We start from the raw sequence: 20765 nt of genomic DNA on the forward strand, positions 1-20765 counted from the left end.
TCCTATACTGTTTTGTTTAAGCGTTAAATCCCTTATCTTGTATATTTTATACATCGATCTCGATCATTGGCGGATCTCTGTTTCTTTGGCATGGTGATGAACTATGTATAACGAGTCTACCAACATTTTGATGATATTTAATTAGGAGGTGCTCAATGTCCAAGCCATATCTATAGTTTTTAATAACGCTATGTTTGATCTTTTATTAACAATTATCGTCTCTTAATTACCTGTATCCCTTACCCGACACCGTGTTTATTTAGTGGCACGCGCCCCCGAGAAATTGTGTACCACACATGGGAAGCATTTTCATTACCAATCGAGTTTTAATAGACTCCAGAATAATATTCTGAATTATTTTTTAAGAATATCATATCTGTTGTCAAAAACATTGCAGACGGTACATATAATTATACATTAATGCTGAGCATATTATATCGGGTTCGCAATTCCATTTTACCGATAAACAATAAATTACAGTAAGTCACAAGTTAATTAAACACCAAATTTTATGTTAACGCCCCCAAAATCTACCTAATTCAAGATCAATAATATACCACCTGTCAATCATTAAAAAAAACAATAGCTTCTCGTTTGATTGACGGGCCAGATACGTGGGCTACCTGATAATCTGAGTTTGCATGTTTTGAAAACAATTACCTGGTCACGCGTCAAACGCTTTCATGTACCGCGTGAAGGGTCGCTTTGTATACACTCTGGTTAAAAAATCATGTCGCTGTTATATTGGTTGATAATTTTATTTTTGAAGAATAATTGAGAGTACATAATTAAAAAGTAACTTCGTGATTTTTTTTTTCAATCTCCACTGCTGTTTTGTACTTGTTAGCGATTTGAAGTCCAAGATAAGTGTAGAACTTTTGGAAGAAAAATTAGCCGATATTCAAGCCCTCTCTTCCTTCAATAACTGAGATCCTCAGAAAGAAGAAGTTTCTGTAGCAGCACAGACTGATTTTTCTTCCGAGACCCTTATTCAACCCGTGAATGTACGTAATGGATTTGTCGCCCTTGCACTTCCAAGGGTACACAGAAACTCAATTCGCCGTAATTGGAAACAATCGACCCCCTCCCCCACAATTGAAAATTATAACAAAATGCAATGGATTAAATAAGAAGATATTTATACTAATATAAATAAAGTATCCTGTATCCAACGCCATGAATTACAAAAGATTCTTTTTATATCCAAATCTGTAAACAGGGCATAAGAACACAGACCCTCGGAAATGGCAAATATTTGGACACCATTGTTCGCCAGAAAAGTAAATAATAATCTGATCGTGGTAAATGTCCACACAATAAGTGGAATCTTTTTATTTCAATATTCACACTTAATATTTTATAATAATTTATATTGATATGATTGCTCTGTAGTTTTCACGACATCCGTTTTTTTTTTTAATTTTACGATTTTTTTAAAAAAAGGTATGTCTTTTTAATTTTTTTTTTCCTCAAAAGATATCGACGAAAACACTGAGTCTAATTTTATATTTCAGTACATAATTTATTTTAAATATTTTCACTCAAAATTATCCACAAAAGGCATAATGTTGACCCTGATTATCAAAAACCGGACTTCCTGTGGAATGCAGCGGGTATAGGGATTTTTGACATCTTGAGTATTGGGGCTCTCCAGGTAAATAATACCAGTACTACCAAGACCACTCCCCCTCCTCAAGTAACCGTATGGTAAAAAAATTGGGTCTTTAAAGAAATATTATAATAATTAATCAAATAAATAATAAAAACACTTAAGATCAAAATAAAATCATTAAAACATGTAATTACTTTTACTTCATATATAATCTTAGAATACATAGATAATATAAGACGTCCAGACATTTCTCAATGATAATCGTTGAAGTTATGTAAAAAATACATAACTTCGTCGTCATCCAGAAAAATACCAAGCTTTTGATGACTCGCCTATAAGTCGGACATAGAGTTTTGGACCAAAAGTTAACTCCCAAAAAACCGACTTATAGGCGAGTATATACGGTATGTGAAATATGAAAGCCATAGCACCAACCGTTCAAAAGTTATGGCCAAGGTTTTTCAAAAGTAGGTCAAACTCCTAGGTCAAGGTCAAAGAATCAAAGTTGTTGGTATCCAAAGGAAGGTCTTGTCACAAGGATTACATATGTGATGTATGAAAGCCCTAGCACCAATTATTCAAAAGTTATGGCCAAGGTTAAAGTTCAGTAAAATTTTGCAAAACTTGGTCAAACTTCAAGGTTAAAAGGTCAAATATGATGGTATCCAAAGAAAGGTCCTGTCACAAGGAATACACTTGAAATATGAAAGCCATAGCTCCAACCAATCAAAAGTTATGGACAATGTTAAAGTTTTTGCGGACAAACAGACAGACAATCGGACAGAGCAGATCTTTGATATGGGGGCATAAAAATTTTGTCCTAAAGTCAGTTATTTAGTATAAAGATGGTCTGATTAAAAGTAATAGGCAAGGGTAGGTTTTACTTAAGGATTTAAGGATCTAACACAAAACAGAAAAAAAGAAAAAAAACATTCCTTATATTTTACATATTGCATGTTTAAAAGCTGCAGAAATACACTTAAAGTTTGAATTTTTCAGTGCCCTATATATCATATTTTCATCAACATTTCCATAGCCTCATTATGGTGTCACTTTAGTGAGAGTATCTCCGAGTATATTTCTACACTTGAATATACATGAAAATGACATTCAAATCAATGGTTGGTTTATTAAAAACCCAGCAAATGTATATATTTGAACATAAGTAAATCATAAACCTGATCAAAGTATTGGTAATGAATAAAAATTGCCAGTGTGCTTATCTTCTGATGACAATATAATGTTGCAAAAACTAAATATTCCCCTTGATTAATTTTCTGAACTCTGCATGACCCTTGTGTCTCTATCCGACACCGTGCTGAGAAATAATCAGTCATTATTGATGTTTACACTGCCCTGTCTGTATTGTATTGATTAATGGAGGCCTCTTGTAGTCTTCCAGAAAGTGGTCCCCATTGCTGGGAACCGCCAGAATGAGTCAGCTGCATAATCTAAGTTACTCCATAGAAGGGGAGGAAGGGGCGACTTGTTTTAGTCAATTACTATATTTCTCCTTTGATATGTGCTATTAAGTAAAACACAGGATACCTTTATGGATACCCCATTTTTTCATAGGGTCGATACCCTGATTTTTATCAGGTTGTGATGGTAGTGATTTTGAGTTATGGTGCATTTTTATTTTAATTCCTATTCTGTCCTGTTCATTAAATCAACCAGTCATCCTCTTTGTTTGAAAATATTAAGCCATACAGTCTCCTTTGTTTTAAAAAAGTAAGTACATCACCTTCCTTCATTTAAAAAAACATTCTCATGAGAGGGTAATTTAATGTGAAAAATGAAGACAGTGATGCTTGTATATATGCCATAGGCTTTCTTCCTTTAGACATGTGACCTCACTTCCATATTTATTACAAGCTAGAATTGTTCTTTGTCATTTCCACTGATGTTTAGTTATAATGCCTAATCAAGACAGGCAAGATGATGGCTTGAAAGTGTTTTAAGTACAATGTATACATTTTATATACTTAAAGAGTCTGTATGCAAGGAGATTTTTTTTTTTACAATGCAGCTACTCATTTTTAACACAAAGTACTAAGGTAATGCAAGATGTGAAATTGAAATTCAATATATGTGTGCTAAACATACAAGGAAACAACTCACCTTTAAGGAAAGTGTCTTCATATTTTGTTTCCCTGTTCAGGGGAAAAACTTTGTTAATTTTGTTTTAAGAAGTACACAATTACCTTTAGAGAAAGAAATATCTTTAAAACATGGCGGAAATATTTCTTTGTACTGTTAATGAAGGTGTATATTTGTGTTAGTAGTCATAATTATATCAAATGGTAAATACTATCTTTCTCAAATCTATGCATACATAGATCAGGCCTAAGAAAAAAATATGCTTGTGTACATTAACCCAACCAACTCTGATTTAATGCACCTACCCAAATATTTTTTATTTTTAATCAGAAATTTGGAGGCATATAGTTTTTAGTCTGTCCGTCTTTTTATCTGTAATTTAAACCTTGCCTATAACTTTTGAAAAGTTGTTGCTATATAGGGTTTTCATATTTCACATGCGTATTGTTTAGGCCTTGTAACCTTGAGGTTTGAGTTTGACCTAATATTGATAAAATTTAATCTTGGATGTAACTTCTAATTAATTAGTGCTAGGGCTTTTACATTTCATATTTGAATTTCTTGTGACAAGACCTTTTTAGAGTACCAATATTTTTTACTTTTCGACCTTGACTGTGGAGTTTCTCTTAATTTTGAAAAACATTAACTTTAGCCATAACTTCTAGACAGTTGGTGCTACGCCTTTCATATTTCATATGTGTATTTCTTGTAACAAGTCCTTTTTGGGTTGCAACATTTTTGACTTCATGACCTTAACCTTGGAAATTGACCTACTTTCATAAAACTTAAAAAACTTTAATCTTTGTCTTAACTTCTGAATGGTTGGTGCTAGGGCTTTCATATTTCACATGTATATTCGTTGTGTCAAAACCTTTCTTGGGTACCTAATGACGTTTTTTTTTGAAGTTTACATACTTTTGAAAAACTTAAACTTTTGCCATGATCTGTCATATGGCACAGATACACCTTTTTTTCATTCTGAAATCTGGAAATTGTGTTTTTCTAGGTGTTCCATCAAGTTTAGTGGTTTATAGGTTGTATAAGGTCAATTCCAGTAGCCCTTTATAAAATTGTCGGGTAGATGGTTAAAAAAGATTTTAGGACTAGAAAAAGAGAGCGGTCTTTAGAAAATTGTATGTCAGTGTTGTTCCTGTATGTACAAAAAAAAAAGTAAAAAAAAATTTTTTAAAAATCAATCCAAGCTAGCAACCCTATTTATTTATTAAATAAAAAATCAAAATGCAATCAGGGTTTAGAAAAATGAATGTACATGTATCCAATGATTGTATATGTCATACAAAAAAACATTTTTTTAAAATGAACTTTCAAACATATATATTATAGAGCAACAATTTAGACCTCCTTAACAAGTCTTTGACCAGACGTAAATCTTTCATGGACTATGCAAAACAACTCCTTCAGCGAGAACCAAACCACAAACAGGAAATTGATGAGAGAGTCAATTCCCTCAACAAAATGTGGAGCACTTTGGAACAAGATGTTAGTGGCAAGGCCATGTGGCAGAACACAAGGACCATGATCAGAGGTATGTCTATGTTTAGGAAAGAGGGATAACTCCATTAGTGTTGTAAATCTGGTCGTGATAGATAACTCGTGATGATGTTAACTTACCTTTAAGAGTTGTCCTTCCTGCCTTTCAGATCTTGAGACAGATCTGAAGACTTTACAAGCTTGGCTTACAGACACAGAGCAGAAGCTGTTTTCGATGTCAACTCAGTACCAGCAGTCTGATGCTGAGTTAAAGAAGAGCCTGGAGGAACATAAGGTAAATTTAAGAAGCAGGTAAAACACACCTGCAAATTGTAATGAATAGAAAGTATCAAGTAGTTAATCATGTGTTTAAAAAAACCAAAACATTAAAATACATGTAATTTATAAGAAAAAAAAAGCATTCGTGGAATTAATCTCAGAAGACCCCTGTTCATACTTATTGTGTCAGTACAAACATCATATTTATACCAAAGAACATGGAGGAAAAAGGCAGGAAAAATGTCTCTGGTTGGACAGACATAGAAAAGGAAAATAATTCAACTTTTTTGATAGAAAATTCTTATATGAATCAGTAAATTTTTGTCAAATGTATACAGTATAATCTCATAATTATTTTGTATTCATGTGAAATAACATGTACACCTTAAGGTAGGGAAAACTAGCATATTCCAAATGTTTTGTTAGTAATTTGTATTCTACGAGTGGGTTCCCTCTAAATTCTTCTGAAAGTCAAGAGTGGTGTGAGGACCTACTATACCTTAACGGGAAAAGATTCAAATGCTAAGGATTGATATGTGTTGAATGAATCAGAAACTTGGTTAATTTAAAGTGTTGTTTCATGTTTTAATATAAATTTTATCACTGCATAAACTGCTGCATGTATTTGCATTTTGCTTTTTTTTTTTTTTTAAAGGAAAGTATATTTTTGAAGATTGATTTTCTGAAGAAAACTATTGCCTTAAAATTTTTATGCTCCTAAATTGAAAATTGTTCCATCAATTGTCTGGAAAAAAAGGGATTGATATACTGACTTGGAATCTTGAATCTAAGGGATTGCTAAATAAAACTCATATGAATGCATGAATAAATAATTATGTTTATTTAAATTTACTCAACTTGACAGAAAAGGCTGATGGTGTTCTGTAATTGATGGAAAAGGCCATGTGATGTTCCGATAGTTGTTTGTAAATAAATTGGGATCTGGACACTGACTTTAGTTTGTGAATATAGGGAGTTGTTGAAATAAACTTGTATGAATAAATAATTATTTTTATAAAATTCATTTGTTCAATTTAACTTGAATAAATAATTCAAGTTATTTCTATATTGATTGTAACTTATTATTTTTATCGTAGTCTTACTATCCATGGATACTTTTTTCTTTGCTTGAACAATAACGTGGATAATGCTAGTGTGATATTTAAAAAAAAAACCACCCTTTAGTTTCATATCTTTAATGATGCTATAGCAGCTGGGACACATATGTTCTTTTAAACACTTTAGTCTACTTTAAGGTCAGACGACGCGTTCCTGCTTTTATCTGCTTTTGTGTCTCTTTGTAATTTACCATAATATATATATAATTATTGTTATCTTGCTATTTCTAAACTGTTTTTAAAATATCTTATAAAAATAAAGACTAAATAATTGTGATAAAAGCGATTGATGTCATTTCGAAAAGGATTATATAAGAAACACCATCCTCCGTTACCTTCCACAAATCCCTGGTAAGGTACCTCAATTTTTTGCGAGGAAGCTTGTTAAAGCAGAAATACTCCAATGGCAAATTTTTGGGAAAAATTATATATTATTGAGGAACGTGTCTTCTGACCTTAACATCTTTTAAGTAATTTCAACTAAATTTCCAAAAAATGTTTTTGTGCATAGAATGGATTCAATCTTTTTTCAAATAAAGGGCAATTCAACATACAGTGGAGATACTTGAGAAAGAATAAGGTTAGGATAAAAAATCTTCTCTAGAACTTTGAACCAGAAATGTTAAAATCTGAAAGGAAGTTTCCTTGTATAGTGAAGATACAAGTTTACAAAAAGATTCTGAAATCAAAACATGGTCCCTTCACTGGTATAGTACCACAGAGAGGGGTCTAAAGTTGTGTCGGTAAAATATTTTAAAATCCTATCAGTGAACTGCGAGACTTATTGTCCAGTTGAAATGAAAACATCCTGATCACTTGATAATTGGATAGTACATTATCATTTAAAGGCTTTAAAAGAATTCAAAAATTCAAGAAAACAAGTAAATAGTGTATATTCCATTGTTAAATTAAAATCTGATTCAAAGGATATTCACTTCACAGAATTTGACTATAAATATTTTCATAATAAAAGTTAAAATTTGAAGTTTTAAAAAAGGTAACATATAGTGAAGCAAACCCTCAAGAAAATTGTGAGAATATGCTTTAAAATAATGGAGAGAATGATTATTACAGGCATTCACTTGCTGTTCAATCTGTTTCATGTAGCAATTAACGAACGAAATGTTTTTAAAACAATGTAAGAATATTTTTTTTCAAATCAGCATCCATTCATATACAGAAATAAAAGTATGAAAATGAGATAGCAAAGACTGCTTACAAAAAAAAAAACCCCGAACTAAAGGGTACCTGTAATGCCTATCATTTAGTTGCTAGGGGCATATGCAAAATCTGACTATTTTAAATCGCATCGATCACAAGGATTGTATTGATCTAGAGTTAAATGCATTTAAGCAAACAGTTGGCTTCATAGCATGCAGGTTATACATGTTGAAGGGTTGTTGCTTTATCTTCGATCATAAAAGGTAGGCTTGATATTTTGCTGTGTAGAGGTATGAATATGTTCAAAATAAGATCCTCTTTCTTCATGTTCTTCCTTTCAGATATTTTTGTGGTTTTTTTTTTCTTTTCATTGCTAAGTCCCCCATCACAAAAATAAATCAATCATGCCTTTTTGCTAATGGTATTTATTTAAAACTCATTAGATTGACCTTCGGCACCTGTATCATTAATCTGTGTATGTATTGGAACCTTTTTCATTTGTATGTGAGTCATGAGTAAAATAAGGTGGAAGTCTATTGTTCAAGCTTTTTTATGTATGGTGGTTCAGGTGTTGTAATTCAATTTGAATACAGTTCAATAAATTTTCCTCTCATGGGATGGAGATGGATTTAGGTACTTGGTAAGTGGGATATTCACTTAAAAACAATTATCTTAAGTGGCATTTTTTCCCCTTTTTATATCAGATTATTTGTGATAAAAGAGGTTATGTTGTTGATGTGTTTGTGTAAATTTTGTTTGAATCAAGTGTGTCATTTTGTCAAGATTGATTTCCATGGAAATTTTTTTTTCTGCATTTTCATGGTTGAACAATCTCTTGTGAAAGTGATGTACAAGATGCCCCACTTCGTGTCTCCTATTGGGTTGTTTATGAGCAGTAAACAAATTTCATCCACGGTACTTATATATGTTTATATGTTTACCGACAGCAATATTTTATTTATATCAATTAATGTATATATATGTATATATATATTAGATGATGTATTTAGGATGTCAAAAATACATCATTCTACCAACGTGTATACAGGTGTATCATTAATCTGTACTGTACAGATTATAGCTATACTTGTACCAGATATAAACAAATGAACATCTCCTTTCATTACAACAATTTCATCTGAAAAACACCAATTTTAATTGCTAGAAAGAAAATAAACTGCATCTTAATCAGAATGATCAACATTGTGTAGGTGGTTTGAAACCTTTTTTGTGTTTCTCATTAAGAGCAAATGACAGGTAACTTAGAGAGCTGTTTACAGGTGAAAGATTTCTGCTTACTGTTACAGTCATTTAACACGATAAACTTTTGACAGAATGATATTTTTTTAACGAACCCTAAATGCAGTGACGAGACAGGAAATAAGATGACTCTTGCACAAATTACACGTCTTTCTTTGTACAGTTCGTGTTCATTCTTTGTTCCGAGTTGCAAAGATTCCAGTGTATGTTCATTATTTTATGTATATATGGAAACAGCTGAAATTTATTGATTGATTAAAGTGGCCCAGATCTATAACTCTACTGTGCAGCTCATCACTGTGGACCTAGAGGACCAAAGATTACAAACAGTTGTGGGGCAAGATCACATTCAAATACAGGACTAGCTTTTAGTTATATTGTGATTAATTACATCTGTGATTCAAATTACAATGTGATTTTGTTTGGATCATTAGGGAAATTTCTTTGTGTATTTGTGGTGATTAAAAGTCATACTTAATATTGGTAGTTTATGTGATAAAAGTCAGCATGGACATGTCAAGAAATGATTATGGATATTTAAGAAATTATCCACTAAGTGGCTTGTTTTTTGAAGGCTAAAAGTCGGAGACATTAAGGTATAAAAGGTAAGTGTCCTCTGCTATTTTGAATAATTGTCACATATTTAGACTAAGGTTTGTAAAGTGTAAAAGAAAGAACTGAGCAGTGTCTGTCAAAACTAAGACTAACAAAGTATGCCTGTAGGCAATTGAAGTTCGGAAAAGGACAGAGGAGTTCCTCAGATTTCCTTGAAGGTTTCATCATCTGAGAGATGTATTAGGACTGGTAGGATGTAAATCAATACAGGTTTATATTTGGATTGTTTTACTGATATGGGAAGGCCAATGTTGCATGTCCCCTGATATGTACAATTGCCTGATGCCTTTGATGTGCACTTTTTCTCGTTATATTGACCCTTTGATGTTGCTCATTTTCATTGATGCGGATAGGTTTTGATGTCACAGGATTGTGTTGAAATGCAAGGGAAAGACAAAAAACTCAATGATTCTGCTTTAAAAAGTGTTAGTTAACGCGTATATGGGTGGCAACAGGGTGACTTAGAAGTATTGATTTGATTTAGTCTGTTGTCTTTTAAGACAAAGGTTCCTATATAGCCTCAGTACTTGATCACAGAATCATCAATTCAATGACCTAGTTAGAGGTATTGCAAGGATATGAACTGCCACACATTTTCTTCTTTTAAAAAGTTTTGTAGGCATGTATGGTTATGATAATTTACTAAATAATCTTTGTTTCTTAACTCAGATTTGATTATTTTCTATGTTCACACATGAAGAATGGGCTGCCAAGAGCCAACTTTATTCAAATAAGGATGATCTTTCCTTGTTCTTTGATAAAACAGGAAAAATGGCTGTTTGTTAACCTATTACATGTATGACCAAAAAACTAGATTGACAGTTAATTCCCAAACTTATGCAAATGAGCATTGATATTGGAGAAATAACAAGACCTTTGCTACAGGGCAAACATGTCTGGTTAACAGATTTTTTTGTATGCTAATCACCAAAAGTGATCATCTATTAAAAAAAAATGTATTTAATATAAAATGGCAGAATTATGTACAGGTTTGGCATAGTTAGGTGTAGCATAACTGTTAAGGCCAACGAAAAATGCAATTATCAACAATGAAGGTCAGTCCAAAAATAACAGTATTAGATGACATCAGAGAACTGTTAAATTGTACAATATACATGTACTACATTATCACAAATGGACAGTTGTCAAAATGAAGACTTGGCATACAAAAGGACAAATTGATTTCAATGAGAAGATACACAGATTAAGGACAGAGAGTTAACGTTACAACATAAGTAATGACAAGTTACAAACATTCTAACTCTGTGGCCTTGGGGCACTGAGACCAGGTTAAGGTAATGATTATTACCTTGTGTGAGTTTACACACCATTAGTTCATTTTATGTAGATAAACCCCTCAAGTCTTCACTTTATGATGGAGGTACCATAATCAGCTCCAATGTCAAAGTAGATAAACAACTGACAGTAAATAGGTCCGCTCAAGTCACTTGTTGGTCTGTCGATCAAAGAGTGATGGGGGATAAAATAACAATTGACCAGCTGCTTTTATCTTTCTATTTATTTGGTCATGGTTTATGGTCTCTAATAGTAAGAAAATCATTGCAATACACACAACTATTACTTCATCAAAAGAAATCCTGATTCCATCTAAAATTTGAACCACCTAATGACTAAAATCCTAGCCTATTTGGGGGAGAACATGCATGTCGGCAATCAGATAAAGCGAGAGAGGGAAAAAAAAAAGCATAAGTACACAACTTGTTATCTAATCAGGATACAAATCTCGTAGCTCAGGTGTGCGTTATTGGTCCACCTGACAGGTACAAATATTGATGTGTAAGCATAGCCCTGTCACAAGCTGACCAAGCCCCTGTATGGACAGTCAGTCTAATGCCAAGGGCCCCGGCTAGCTGACCACTTATTATGTATTCGTTCTGTCTTATGTGTGAAAGGTGACATGTTTCACAATAGAAGATTATAAACTTATTTATCCAGTGTGCAGCTTTATTCTTATTCGGTGGATTTTATCGTATTGATTTTTTTTTTTGAGTTCTTTCTTGTTGGGAAAAGGTATTCCACGTGGAGCACTGAGTTTATTATAGTAACAGCTGTGTGTATCTGTGCTCTGCAGATTCAGTTTTGCCGTCAGGATTTTTTTTTTAATTAAACCAGAAAACCCAGGTAAATACTTATGTGTAAGTTTATAGGTTACCATGTCGCTTGTATACAAATTTTTGAAAGAAAATCTGAAATTTTATATCTTGAACAACAAAGGAATACAAAAAGGAAAACCTGGGAGGGGGTTTTCAAGTGTAAAATAGAGTTTCATTTTGTATTTAATCTTTATGTTTTTCTTGGGTCTGTTGTATTTTTGAAGTCGGTGTGAGCTTGTTTTGTTTGCATGAAGCAGTGTCTACCACCCACTGTACTTCGCTTCAGTGAAGCTCATGATGAGGTTTACTGATCATGTTAATTAATTAATGTCTGCATTCATTTAATTTTTGTTATTTTGGACATTTGATAGATTAAAGGTTATTTTTCTGTGTTTGCATGGATTAATAACACTACCAGTCCACATGTTAAGGCAGTGTGTATATGGTTTTATTTTCGATTTTAAAAAGATAAGCTGGTCACATAACAAAAGAGTTATGGAGAGTTTACGTTTCTTTGCATTTTTAAACCTTTTAAATGTAACCAATTGTGCAAAATATTGATTTGTAAGGTAGAAATATTTGGAGGAAAAGCAAACACAAGACCGGGTGGAGTCATTTTGTTTTTTTTTTTATTAACTCTAGTAGCCTACATCTGACATTGCAGATTGCATTAATGAACAAAAATAAAGTGATTTTAATCCCAAGAAGGTAATAACTTTTTTCAAATCTTAAATTACAGAGTAGATATGTAAATTGTTTTCAGTTTACCTATTACTTTGAATGCTGTAGAATCATTTCGTGTCTCTCTTTTTCATGAATTACTCGAAAAAAAAAATTGTGGTGAAGGACCTTCATAGCTGAATATCTCATTTTAGAAGACATTGCCTATATTTCAGTATAAGTTGTGGCTGTGAATTCATGGGTTAGGAGTACCTGTAAAAATTGCCCCCCCCCCCCCTTTACAAAATATAAAATGATTCTGCAGTACATTACAGACTTTTTCGTGATACTAATTGGATTATTTACTTTTCTTATGGTGAATTAGAATCTTTGACATAAGACTCTCTTTTCGAAGAAATTTAGCAGCATGAGTTCTTTCCATGGGTAAATTTATAAATGTATTTTTAGGTAAACAAAACATTTGTACTCAGGTTCCAATTTGAAAAGTCTAGAAATATGTTTTTGACAGACCTGGTCCACATTTGGTGTTTGGAGTCTGTAATTTCATGCATCTGTTTAAACACACTTGTCAATATTATTTGATTGAATAGTTTGGTCCATATTTATTCTTTTCACAATTGCCTTGCTATTTGGTTTTTTTGGAAAGTACAATTTCCAAAAGTTTTTTTAAAAAAAGTTTTTGAAAAAATAAAATGTTGGACAATCTTTTTTGCTTGCTAAATTAGTTTTTAAATGCTTTTTTCATGAAGATATATCGACTATATCAGAAATGGCTCCAATATGTATAGGGAGGATACAATATTACCCAGCAATCGTCTAATGCCTTTGATTGTGAATGACTTTAAACACAATTTGACAAGCCTCTAGGAATTTATTGAATAATACTAGATGGTGTTGCTGTTTGATATTGGCAGTATTTAATAGGAAGAAATGAATGTGCCAACATAATAGTGGTTTTTGGTGAAGGTTTGTAAATAAGGCAGGTATTGACACAATGATTATAAGCTAATGATGAGAATTAATCGGCTTCAATCTCTGCCAGTGTCACTGGGATCCACAATAGAAATAAGTCCTAATACAGCATCATACCTCCGTAATAGCAAGGTGTTGGAGAGGTTAACGGAAAAAATTACATCATTATTACATGTAAAGTAATTCAGTTATACAACGTTATAAATAGGTTTTCTGTACTCTTCATTCAATAGCAGGTGGGGGATTTATTTTGACTGATGGTCAAGAAGGAGTTGTGCAAGGCACTTTAAGCTTGTTTGTGACAGGAATTTAATGAAGCATGTGTGTATTTTGACCAGTTCATTAAAAGACCAGAAAATGAACCTTTGTGATAAACTGTGTCCGATTTCTTATCAGGTGTTTATTGATTTTTGTCTAATAAACACGTGTCATCAAAGCTGGCGAGTTGATGGAGCTTTTACATTGATTGTTGTTATGGAGTGAAATACGGGATTCTGCACGTGTGATGTTTCACCTGCATCTTTGTCTTCTATTGCGTGAATATTCACATCATCAAAGGGACTACAGATTAATTTTTTAGCCTAGGTGTCATTTGTGCTCTATCACTAATTTTCTTCTTTTTATGTCTCAGTCAGATCAATATTAGAATGTTTTTAGAGGGAAAAAAACAAGTGTTGCTAGTATTTATCATTCCCCTGTTAAAATATTGATAAGTTAACCTTGATTACTGGGATTATTAAGTGACAGATGGATAAATTGAGAGGGTTTGTACATTTGGAGCTGGTAGCTCAGTTTGTAGGATGTTTTAATCTGATAAAATTGATTTTTAATTATGATTACATTGTACATGTTTTACTGTTTATCATTTTTGCACATGAGGTTGAATTGTAGCTTGTGCTTTTTTTTAACTTCTTCTGAATCAGTTCTGACCAGCTGACAAAGATGAATTGAAGAAAAAGGAGATAAAACCCAGATAAACCAGAACTATTATTTAAGTGAAATATTTATGTTTATTGATTATACTTTTCCTTTGATTGTAGACCTTGCAAAAGGATATAGAATCTAAGAATCGTAACATCAGTGCTGTTCTTCGCTTGAGTGAACTTCTTCAAAATGACCTTGAGGACCAAATCAAGAATGACGTTTTCCCCCTGCAGGAGCTGGCTTTTACTCTGCAGCAGAGATGGCATGAGATTTGGCTTGCGTCTATAGAAGTTCAGTGCAGGCTGGAAAATGCCCTGAAAGGAGGCAAAAAGGTGGGTAGTAAGAGTAATTATTAAAGCATCTTTAAACATACATCCAAGCACGAGTAAAGCACTTGTTTTAGTGTATATAATGTACTGTATGTGTCCTTAAAAAAGTGGGCTTTATATTTTAGCGGCTTTGGCGCAGACAACGATGCGCTAATTCATGAATATCGCTAAGAAATCATTTATAAATAAAATGTATGGCAGGTACATGTATAGCGCTAATTCATGATTTCGCCAACAACTCCATACCCAGTGATTGTGCTAAATTTTGAATACACCAATTTATGTACACATACAGTATATTCAAATGACCAATTAAAGGGAGTTTGGTAAAAATGGACAGTATGTCATGAATTACCCTGAAAATCCTGCATCATTATATGGCTGAAAAATTTTAGGGTGCACTTAGCATGCTGAAGATCGGTACATAGCTCTATGTAGAGCTACAATCTTGAACAGTATGCTATTCTAGAGACAGTTTATGGATAATTTATACAGTGTGTTATCTAGTCTTAGCAGCTAGGCTAGCTGCTAAGATCTTGGAACACTTCTTAGTTGTGTACACTTGCTATTTTTCTCATACTATTAAAAAAATTGATGTTGATTAAGTCGTTGTTTTGGCTTTAGCTTCAATTAAAATTAATTCATGAATACTTTTGAAACTGTGTCACACTGTATTACACTCTAGACTTGCTCTAGTGAATGTCCATCACATATAAGCTGAAAAAATGAGAAAGGTTTCTGTACATGCGGAAGATGAGTTAGGCCATTAATGTAAATGAATGTTTATCTGGCTCCAAGGAGAAATCAATGGCTTTGTGACTGTTTTAATAGCGGTGTTAGTAATAACTGTGACAAGGTAATGGATTAGGATAGGAGTTTAATGGTAAAATAGGTAAAGTAAAGGAAATTCAGATGAGAATCAATGAAGGCCAAAGGAGTTAGGTTCATTGCTTCAAAGTTATCCTTCATTTAGTGGGATTTGTGCATATTGTGAATCTTCCATGCATACCTGCCCAGGTCTGAAAATACGGTCATTCTTATAAAGCTAGCATAGGAAAAAACTGTTCATCATGGCTCAACGATATGTTATAGATCATTCCTTGAGGTAGTCCTATCATGGTACAAAGAATGAAAAGAAATTCTGAAAGGGTATTCTTCACTATGAAAATGAAAATAAATTTAATGAACAGGCTAAGCTATTTTTTAAACTGTTGAAAGAAAAACTATTAACTTTGATTTTTGTTCTATAAACACACTAAAAGATAACACATTTGCTTTTGCTTCATGTATTTCAGAGGGAGCACAAATCATTACATAATATCAGGTTCAGGACTGACATTAGAAAATCAATATTTCTCAACAAATTAAAGTAAAATTAGATAATACAAATCGATCTTAATCGACATTAACATCCGTCAGACAGACCCACAGGCAAAAGACAGGGAAAAAAAGTCCTGTTATGTAATTCTTTGCAGGTAGTCATGCATAGTTTCCATGACAACACAATCAGTTTGATTATCTGGTGCATGCTAGACTTTGTTGGCAGGTTATCTGAAGAGCAAACCAAACAATGAATACCTTTTTTTCCAGTTATATTTAATCATTTTTTAGGACTTTGCCTTGTAATTGATATTAGATATATGCATTATGTAATTTTTACATGATAGATTTATGAATTCCCTTTTTCTGCAGAATGTCACGTAATACTGGGCACATCAAGTACATTGTAGTTGGACTGAATGGAGACATTTGTATGTCCCACAATGATTTCTGTAAAATGACTGAATTTGACAGTTCAAAATATAAAAAGTAAAATAAAATACTCATTACAAGCACAGGTGAAAAACTTTAAATCTTTAGATTATGAAAAAAAAGGAAGACAATTTTTCTTGTGTGTATGTGAACATAACATTGAAAGACAATTTAATAATTGTACAAGTGAACTAAAAAAATACAAGATTTATAAAGGCCTGTAGTTTGATACAAAAAGATGTTCTTCCCTTTTCCGTGCTGCTAGCACATATATTTAGTGAAGATTTCTTAGTCAGATCAGAGACAATTTGCAACCATTAACAGGTTTATTTACTGAAATATGCATGTGACGGTCCTATCATTGCACTAAAAATTGGTTGAGTAGTTCAATCTTAAATTAATAATAATTTTATTATATATGGGTGTATGATTTGTAAAGTTTAAAAATAGACATATATGATTAATAAAAGCAAACTAGGCAAATTAAAGAGGTGAATGATTGAAAGTTGGAAAAATCTCTTCAACACTAATATGGCTGAACACTGATCACCTGTTGCTATTTCAGACCCCCCCCCCCCCCCTTTTTAATATTCTGAATTCTGAATAATTGTTGATATGAATAAAAAGGTTCTACTTCATCATCCTTGATGATTTTAAAATTTCATGTGATTTAAACAGTGCTAAGGTTTGAAAAAAAGTAGGACCCATGAGAAATTGCGAGATTTTGAACAGTTGCGAATCTCTTGTTATTTATGTCTCTCTGGTCAGATACAGGGCATTGGATCATATTTACTCAATCAGTAAATATGTATGAGGACCTTATAATTAAAGTTACCAGGTGTTTAAACTGGTGGTGTGTTAATGCAAGTCAGCAGAAGAAAATGTTGACACTGGTTATTTAAGAAGAACAAACACAGTGGCAATTGCTACTTCTTATTTCTTTATAGAACTTGTGGCAATAATTGTCACCCAAACAAGAAAACATTGAAGTTTTCATTCAGTTGTAATTTACTGAACCTATTTCTAAAGTGGTTTGGGGTTTGTGCTTAATTCAAATTTAATGGATTAAAATCTTTGAGGCAGAACCTCACACAAACAAATAATGTTAAAATAGTTTTTTTTCTTAATTTTCAGAATGAATTTTCACCAAATACCTATTTAAGTGGCTTGATTCCTTCCCACTTTGCGCTAGAGAATGACCCAGAACAGGTGAACTTGGGTTCAGACGACAGTTTCCAGAACCTATTGCCTCGGCAGGCAGACTTGGTGGAATCTCCACCATATGATTGCTCTCTGTCCAGTGACAACAGTGGAAAGGACAGTGCAGTGGTCAGTGAAGTGGAGATTAAGATGTCCTCGGAGTGCAGCGACTCTGACCTTGACATGTTAAGGAGGTCACATCAGAAGTCGGAAACCAGGGACATTGGATACAGCAGTGGGACTTCGATATCTCCATTCGCAACTGGTCACACTAGCACAGAATCAGACTGCGATGATATCAAGAAGCTCATTGACAATGTGGAGAATCTAGTAGGAGAGAAACAGAAATCTCCACCTAGGCAGAGGAAGTCTGAGAGCCCTAAGAAAAAGAAGGGCCCAATCAGTTCCTGTGATGCCAGCAGTGAGGACAGTGATGCCTCACTTGAGGATTTCTCAACAGCCTCAGATGATGCAGAGGGGCTGTATGATAGTGTTATGGGAGGGTTAGAGTACAATTCTGATGTATCTCTTCCCAATAACCTCCCAAGCTTATATAACACTGCCAAACTAAGGCAGAATGGAAAGAAAAAGAAGGATCGACCTTGGAGTGCGATCCAGATCAAGGAGTCTGATGATGACTCTATGACCTTTTCAAGGTCAGACACAGCCGTGGAACAGCTCAGGGATGCTTTGGAGACCCCAACAGGAAAAGGTGAGATTGGGAGAAGTACCCTGCCACGAGCTGGAGCTAAGAGAAAGCTATATGAGGCTGATGCTGTTTATACCTCAGATCCAGGAAGCTCAGGTGAGTACATAGAACATCTGCATGATGAGGAACTTTGTGTATTTCACTGATAATTACACTATTATTTGAATAGTAATTTGTAAAAAGATTTTAGATTCAGCCTTTGTCTATTTAAATAGGATCTGAAGATTATGCTACTGCCCACAGTGAATTCATTATGTCAGATGAAGATGAAAATATAGCCAGCACAGCTTCATTCTCTGAACCTATTTGGGATAATTACCATCAGGTAAGCATTGTAAATGGAAAAAATATGATAATTCTTATACCAGTAATAGCACAATGCAGGATACTGAGGTGTTATAGAAATTGCTTCTGGTCATTTCTTTAGGTGTATACGTCATTAGGGGAGGAAGAAGAGCAGCCCCTGAGATGGAATACCCTGGAGGAGGATTTTGAATTTGATGATGAGTTTTCTCAGTACTCTGCTATGCAGTCTGCTGCCTCTGAAAAGAGGAAAACACCCAGACCCAAAATGGTAGGTAGTTTAAAAAGTTTGTGAAGGATCTTTTATGCCCATTAGATTTCATTGTTATTACAGTCAAATCTAAATATCTAGAAACATTGAAGCACTATCAGAAAACACTGAGATATCCAGGGGTTAAAAAAATTGAGGTTCTTAATAAAGTTGGGACTGTCAATTTCAATTTATCCCTTCTGTCTGACATAGGAGTAGTTCAGCTGTATTTGAATAAAAAGATGGACAAAGGTTAATAGATGTTTGGAATACTTCACCTTTGTAGGTTAGCCAGGGCAGTCGACCAGGGTATGACAGTGATTCAGACCTGGAGGACCTGAACTGCTTTATTGATGACTCTATTAGTCAACTGAAGATAGCAGATCATCACCTGAAGAAGAAAAGTAAAGACTTCATGGGTACAGGAGTGGAGATCAACACCAACAAATATGTAAGTCAGCAGTAAAAATCTGTGTAAGATAAATCAATTCTTATGAGCCTTAGATAGAAATGCCTCTAGAAATCCAATAAAAAGATTGGTGTGAGTCCTGGTGCCAGAAATTGGTTTTTAATAACCTCAGAAAGCAGACAGTCAATAGTAGCATGTGTTGATCACAGATAGAATGCTCAAGAGATTAGTATATGCAATTTATATTTCATATAATCTTAGGGGGGTATTCTGTTGGTAAGTCGTAGAAGGATAATAGGTTTAAAACTCGACCTGATGATGTGTTAATAGCATTCATTTGGTGTTCAATCTTGCCCTAATCTCTTACAGAATGAAATCATTGCCACTTGTCAGACCAACATCGCTTGTCTACAGAGTGTACTAAAACATCTCAACGATGAAGTCACCGATGAGGAGATAGAAAATATGAAAGGTAGGTTGTGTAAGATATAAAAGGCAATGTCGAAAAAAGCTTTATCGAACAATATGAAAGGTAGATTTGTGTGGAATATCATATCTCAAAAGGTGATGGCAAATTTTTAATTGCTTTTTTTATTGAACTCCTGGTAAAGTCAGAACTTTTAGTACATGAATTGATAAAAAGTGAAGTCGTTTTTGTGTAATGAATGTTTAATAAATGCAAGGTGAATCCCTTGGATAAATATTAGCATGTGAAGGGAAGGAATAACACCTGTTAATGGGTCTCTTTGCAGATGTATTGGCACAGTGGGAAAAGTTACATGCTTTTGCCAAAGAACGACAGTCTGAGTCCAGTGAGTTATCAGCAATGAACAAGTGTCTTAAGGATGTGGAGGCTGAGTTGTCCAGCTGTGGTGAGGGGACCAAGTCATTCAGCAGCCTTAGAGACCTAGAGCATTGTCTGATCAGCACAAAGGTAGAGTTTATAATCTTACTTCTTGGTTGACTCGTGAATGGTGCACCACTTTAGGGTTTTTTTCTGAAGGCTGTTACAGAAGAATTGGTTTATACTGAACACACATATAGCAGACACCTGCTTAAAACAAATAATGTATTTTCACCAGTATATATTCTACAGATTAAATAATTATTTACAATTAATTATATGTAGTGAATATTTGAATATTAGTAATGAATATTGATGCTAGTGCATCAATCTAACTCCATAGCAAGTGTGGAGGTTGACATGTTTGTAGGAGTTTTGAATCATTTTGCAGACAAAGCTGGAGAGCCTGCCCTGTATAGAAAACAAAATGGCAACATTACACAGAATGTGCAGTGGATTTCAATTGGAACATCCTGCCATCAACTTGCTGGCTTTCAGTCAACAGGTCAACAAGACCAGCAATAATCTCAGCAGAACCAAGGACTTGTAAGTAGCTTCACAGATTTGAAAATTGGATTACAATGTCATAAAACAAAATCTTTACAACAGCTAGGAAATTATTTTGAAAATAGACTCAGAATC

The 20765-nt window shown here is 33.6% G+C and overlaps 1 protein-coding gene across 2 annotated transcripts in view; it reads left to right on the top strand.

The window, feature by feature from the left end:
* The window catches only part of LOC133182676 (uncharacterized), a 36628-nt gene that overhangs the window by 11774 nt on the left and 4089 nt on the right, over positions 1-20765 (top strand). For both annotated transcript variants that reach the window (XM_061317530.1, XM_061317529.1), the window contains exons 4-13: positions 5057-5258; positions 5374-5498; positions 14444-14659; positions 17543-18413; positions 18533-18642; positions 18745-18891; positions 19157-19321; positions 19649-19751; positions 20032-20213; positions 20515-20669. In XM_061317530.1, coding sequence (XP_061173514.1) covers positions 5057-5258; positions 5374-5498; positions 14444-14659; positions 17543-18413; positions 18533-18642; positions 18745-18891; positions 19157-19321; positions 19649-19751; positions 20032-20213; positions 20515-20669 — 2276 coding nt within the window. The remainder of the gene's footprint in view (positions 1-5056; positions 5259-5373; positions 5499-14443; positions 14660-17542; positions 18414-18532; positions 18643-18744; positions 18892-19156; positions 19322-19648; positions 19752-20031; positions 20214-20514; positions 20670-20765) is intronic.

The sequence above is a fragment of the Saccostrea echinata genome, unplaced genomic scaffold, assembly GCF_033153115.1.
Source record: "Saccostrea echinata isolate AGI-Se365-2 ecotype Australia unplaced genomic scaffold, CSIRO_AGI_Sech_v1 ptg000009l, whole genome shotgun sequence".
In the NCBI taxonomy this organism is placed as follows: Eukaryota; Metazoa; Mollusca; class Bivalvia; order Ostreida; family Ostreidae; genus Saccostrea; species Saccostrea echinata.